Genomic DNA, 4,557 nt, shown 5'->3' with positions numbered 1-4,557 from the left:
TTATTTTAAATTGCAATAATATTTCACAATATTATTGTTTTTACTTTTTGATCAAATAAATGCAGCCTTGATGAGAATTTAAAGAATTTTTTATTTGCTTTCTCAAAATCCAATTTAACTTAACTTTTGATAGATTACATAATAATAATAATAATAATAATAATAATAATAATAGTAATAATAAAATATTTGTTTTCATATTTTTTCATAGTATTTTATGTTTGCACAGAAAATGTGGATATGCATTATTCATACTATACAGGCCTACTGCAGAAATAGTAGTGTGCTACTCCAAACATAGCCACTGTTCTGTTGAATGTAAGAATGAATGTAAAATGTAAAATGGGTTTCCTCACAAACTAATCCTTTATAATTTTCAAGATAATCAGAGAACACCAGGAAACGCAAAAAAGAGATTGTCTCTGTGAAAATACATAAATTACAGCAGGCAGAATGCAAAAAAGGAAAGTGAAACAGCTCGAAATGAAGCAAATCTGCAGCACATTTATTCAGTGCAGAAATTGGCAGCCGATGGGAGTGCAGTGTTTGCAGTGGAAAACATTTTTAGCATAAATTACGGCAGTCCCCCCTGAGCAAAGATCAGCCGTGGCTGTATGTGCTGGACTCTCTCTTTTTTTCTCCATGTGGTTTGGTTCCATAATGATCCATCTCCTCAAAGGTCTACCCACCCAAACACACCTCAACTGGGGTCTGATTTCATCAAAGCGTCACGTCTTGGCTTTGATGGGTGGTGAACCCTGTGGTTTTATTGAGGGTCTCATCTCGCTTTGTCTCTACTCCCTGTCCCTGATCTCATTCAATCTGTACCAGCTAACTTTCATCAGCCACATCTTTTTCTCATCTAAATCCCTCGTTTCTTGCCCTTCCTGCCCCTGCTGTATGAGTCTCATCTTTAGCCAAGCACAGGTCAGTAGAGCAATGCATGTGATGGGAAATATGAAAGGACTGACATTTAACAGGTGTAGGGTCAACAAAACACCAACAACACAATGACACAATTACTGAGCTTTACACATGAGCTTGTCCATACAACGTCCAGTGAAGACATCAAAATGTCCTTCAAGTGTCCACAAACAAGACATGAATATTACAAAGGTAACAAAATGTTACATTATAAAAATTACTGCAGTCTCTAAAAAACTCTCAATTGCTGAATTCTGCAGTCAAACATGCTTATATAACATGTATACATTTTTATACCATTCACCATTTATAATTTTATTTTATACCATTCACAAGTTTAAGGTAAGCATTTTTTTTTCTAAAAAAGGGTATATTAAATTGATCAATAGTGACAGTAAAGACATCTATTATGTTACAAAAAATTATTTTTCGAATAAATGCTGTTCTTTTAAAGTAAAAAATTATGCTCAGTTTGCATAAAAATATTAATGTTTCTTAAGTACCAAATCAGCATATTAAGAAGATTTCTGAAGGATCATGTGACACTGAAAATTCAGCTTTGAAATCACATTACATTTTAAAATATTATTTAAAAAAGTTATTTTAAATTACAATACTTTTTCGCAATATAACTGTTTTTACTTTTTTTAATCAAACAAATACAACTTTTGTGGTCATAATTGACTTCTTTCAAAAACATTAAAAAATCTTACCAACCCCAAACTTTTCAACGGTAGCAAACAATCAATGAGTGGTCCATAGGCTTGCTGTGTGTGGCTGAATTATTAATACACATACAGTGCATAGTTTTTTTTTGCTTTCTTTATAGTTCAAGGCACAATGTCATGCACATACCCTGTTCTCAAGCACTCAAGTCGTTCTCTAAGAGAGCATCTATCCAGGGCTGCCCACTGCATAGCCTCAGGTCACCCTGTCCGGCTCAGTGGGTCACAGGTGAAGTGTTTCAGACAAGACATCTTCCTGCCTTTATACCTAGCTATGCCAGATGCTGAATACAGAATCATGGTTGTAGCTTGTGGCGAATAACAGGCTCTGACAACATCCTTACTCGATAATCCATGTAAAAATTTAAGGTGGCAGCTGGTTTTAAATGGTTTCAAAATATCCAACTGGGACCAGCTAGAAACCATGATCATTAGATGGTCCAACAGTAGATCAACCTAGTAGATCAACCCTGGTCAAGTCTGTAAGAGCTGGTAGATAAAAAAAAAAAAAAGCTACCCGTTTCAAGATCCAGTTGGAAAATAAATGTATCAAGCAAGAAGACCTCTGAGGTTCTCTGCAAGTTCTTACCGGGTCAGTGAGCTCAGGAATGGCCAGACGGTATGTGATAGGGTTACAGTCCTGTGTGTTGCTGACCAGAACACATGGGAGGAACATGGGACCCAGATCATCTCCATCCGAAACATCCAGAGTTAGAGTAGTGGTTGCCGTGCGACGAGTTCCCGGATACGGAGCCCGGTCCTGGAAAAAAAGCTGCCATGTTACCATAGATACAGACCTTTAGATACTTTTAAGACCTTTAGATATTTTTTAATATTTAAACAATCAACTTGTCTTATTTATTTATTTTTTTTTTATTAAATTTTGCCAGAACAAGCAAAAGGTGATTTTTATTTAGCTTTTAGTAAAAAAAAAAAAAAACTAAAATAAACATGCACAAATACATTTGTGTATATCATACTTTGAACTTCAGACCTTATAAAATTGATCTTCAATATTGTCATTGTACAAGATTAAATTGAATAGCACTGAATCCAGAACAGGTAGGAATCATAAAATGTAGTGTAATGTAAATCTCCAAACCTTAAGGAAAGGAAAGGACTTGTGGCCAAGTATGGTTAATTAATTATTGACTTAACGATTTCCAACAATCAGGGTCTAAATAAAATGTGCATTATTCATATAAAAGCCAACTCTGCTGTTCTGTATTTTTCCTTCAATAAGATTTCAGAGAGAAAGAGAAAACACAGTAACAAATCCATCCCCTCATTTTCCACATCCTGAAATGATTCCATTTACTTCAAGGAGAGCTGAGCCTTGATGTAGAGCATTTATTTGAACCATTTGGCTCTATGAAAACATGCTCACGGCCTCTGGGGTCTGGACACCCTCACAGGGATGCTGTTCTAGACAGGTTTGGAGCTAGTTGTGCATGCAGCTCATGTGAGGGTGGAGGGATGCATTTGGAAGTGAATCAGGATGCCGGTTATAAATTAACTTAAATGATTTTAGCAAATGGCTGCAATATAACAAAGAGTGAAAAATTTAAGGGGGTCTGAATACTTTCCGTACCCACTGTATAGGGAGGTGCCTGGAATTTTAAAAAGTGCATTGTGCAAACTGGCAACCTAACAGGCCCAGACCACTTGACCAAAAATTCAAGGTTCTTTTTTTGTAATCTACAGTAAAGGTTACAGATTAAGCAGTCATTTAGCAGACATCTTTATCCAAAGTGACTCCCAGCTCATGGCTCACTCCTTACAGGGATCAGATCAGTAACCCTTTAATTACTAGCACAAGTGTATGACCATTTTAGGGTTGGTCTGACTTTAAAGCAATGTTGTGGGTTATAAACAAGTTAAGGTCTATAAACAACATCTAAACAACTTACTTTTAGCAGTGTTTCTAGGTGTACTTCTGGGTAGGTGATCTTATGTGTTATGCACAATAAACCATCAAAAGCAAACTCAAATATTCTCAAATGCACACTCATAAATGCAAAAACTTGCCAAACGTAATCTTGCAAGTACAAATTCAAACCCATAAACTCACAAATACAAATTCAAACCAATTAACCCACAAATGCAACCTAACAAACTCCCAAAAGTAAACTTGCTAGAATAAAATCAAACGTATAAACTCATAAAATTAAAAACTTGGAAGTACATATTTAAACTCGTACAGTAAACCCTCAAATGCAAACTCACAAACATGAACTCAAATGAACTCACATGAACAAAAAAAATATTTTTGTAGCTAAACAAATAAATAACACAAACATGCAAATAAATAAATAAAAAACAAAAACAAACTAACAAATAAATAAATAAGCACATTTTTACCAACAACATTTACCTGGAGTTACATGGTTAGTTAAGTGATTTTATTTTACACTAGACTCATGATGAACATCTATAATGTTTAAGCTTTGTGGCTGTATTTTCAAAACTTTGTATTTAACATTTATCTCAGCGCTGGGCCTTGCCCAAAAGACATCAACAATCTTTTGTACTGTAAGTAGAGGTCGACCGATTGATCGGCTGGCCGATTAATCGGCCGATTTTTGGCATTTTTTAATTAATCGACATCGGCTGATTGTGCTGCAAATTAGGCCGATTTATAGGCAGGCGCACCGGCGGGCAGCTAAGCGTTGTTGCGGAACTCCCTCTGAGGCTGCATGACATGGAGCAGCTCACACTCTGCAGCCGCGGCTTGTTCACACACAGCTTCAGCTAATGGCAGGGCAAAACAGACCGTTTCAAAAGCGGAATTACGTTTTACACTACTAGAATTTATGCCGGAAAGTTATTATATTCATAAGTGCAACAAGTCATTTGCATGTGAAAGTAGAAACACGTTCAATTCAGACGAAACTTCTGGGCTGATTAT

The 4,557-nt window shown here is 35.9% G+C and overlaps 1 protein-coding gene across 1 annotated transcript in view; it reads right to left on the bottom strand.

The window, feature by feature from the left end:
* LOC107676372 (protocadherin-15-like) overlaps positions 1 to 4,557 on the bottom strand; it is a gene marked incomplete at its 3' end in the record, with an annotated part of 105,729 nt that overhangs the window by 66,179 nt on the left and 34,993 nt on the right. Inside the window, exon 8 of the mRNA XM_016470893.1 lies at positions 2,239 to 2,409. Coding sequence (XP_016326379.1) covers positions 2,239 to 2,409 — 171 coding nt within the window. The remainder of the gene's footprint in view (positions 1 to 2,238; positions 2,410 to 4,557) is intronic.

Source organism: Sinocyclocheilus anshuiensis, unplaced genomic scaffold, assembly GCF_001515605.1.
Source record: "Sinocyclocheilus anshuiensis isolate Anshui unplaced genomic scaffold, SAMN03320099.WGS_v1.1 scaffold961, whole genome shotgun sequence".
Taxonomy (NCBI): Eukaryota; Metazoa; Chordata; class Actinopteri; order Cypriniformes; family Cyprinidae; genus Sinocyclocheilus; species Sinocyclocheilus anshuiensis.
The sequence above is the reverse complement of the archived record's forward strand: the minus strand, read 5'-3'. Positions and strand labels throughout refer to the sequence as shown.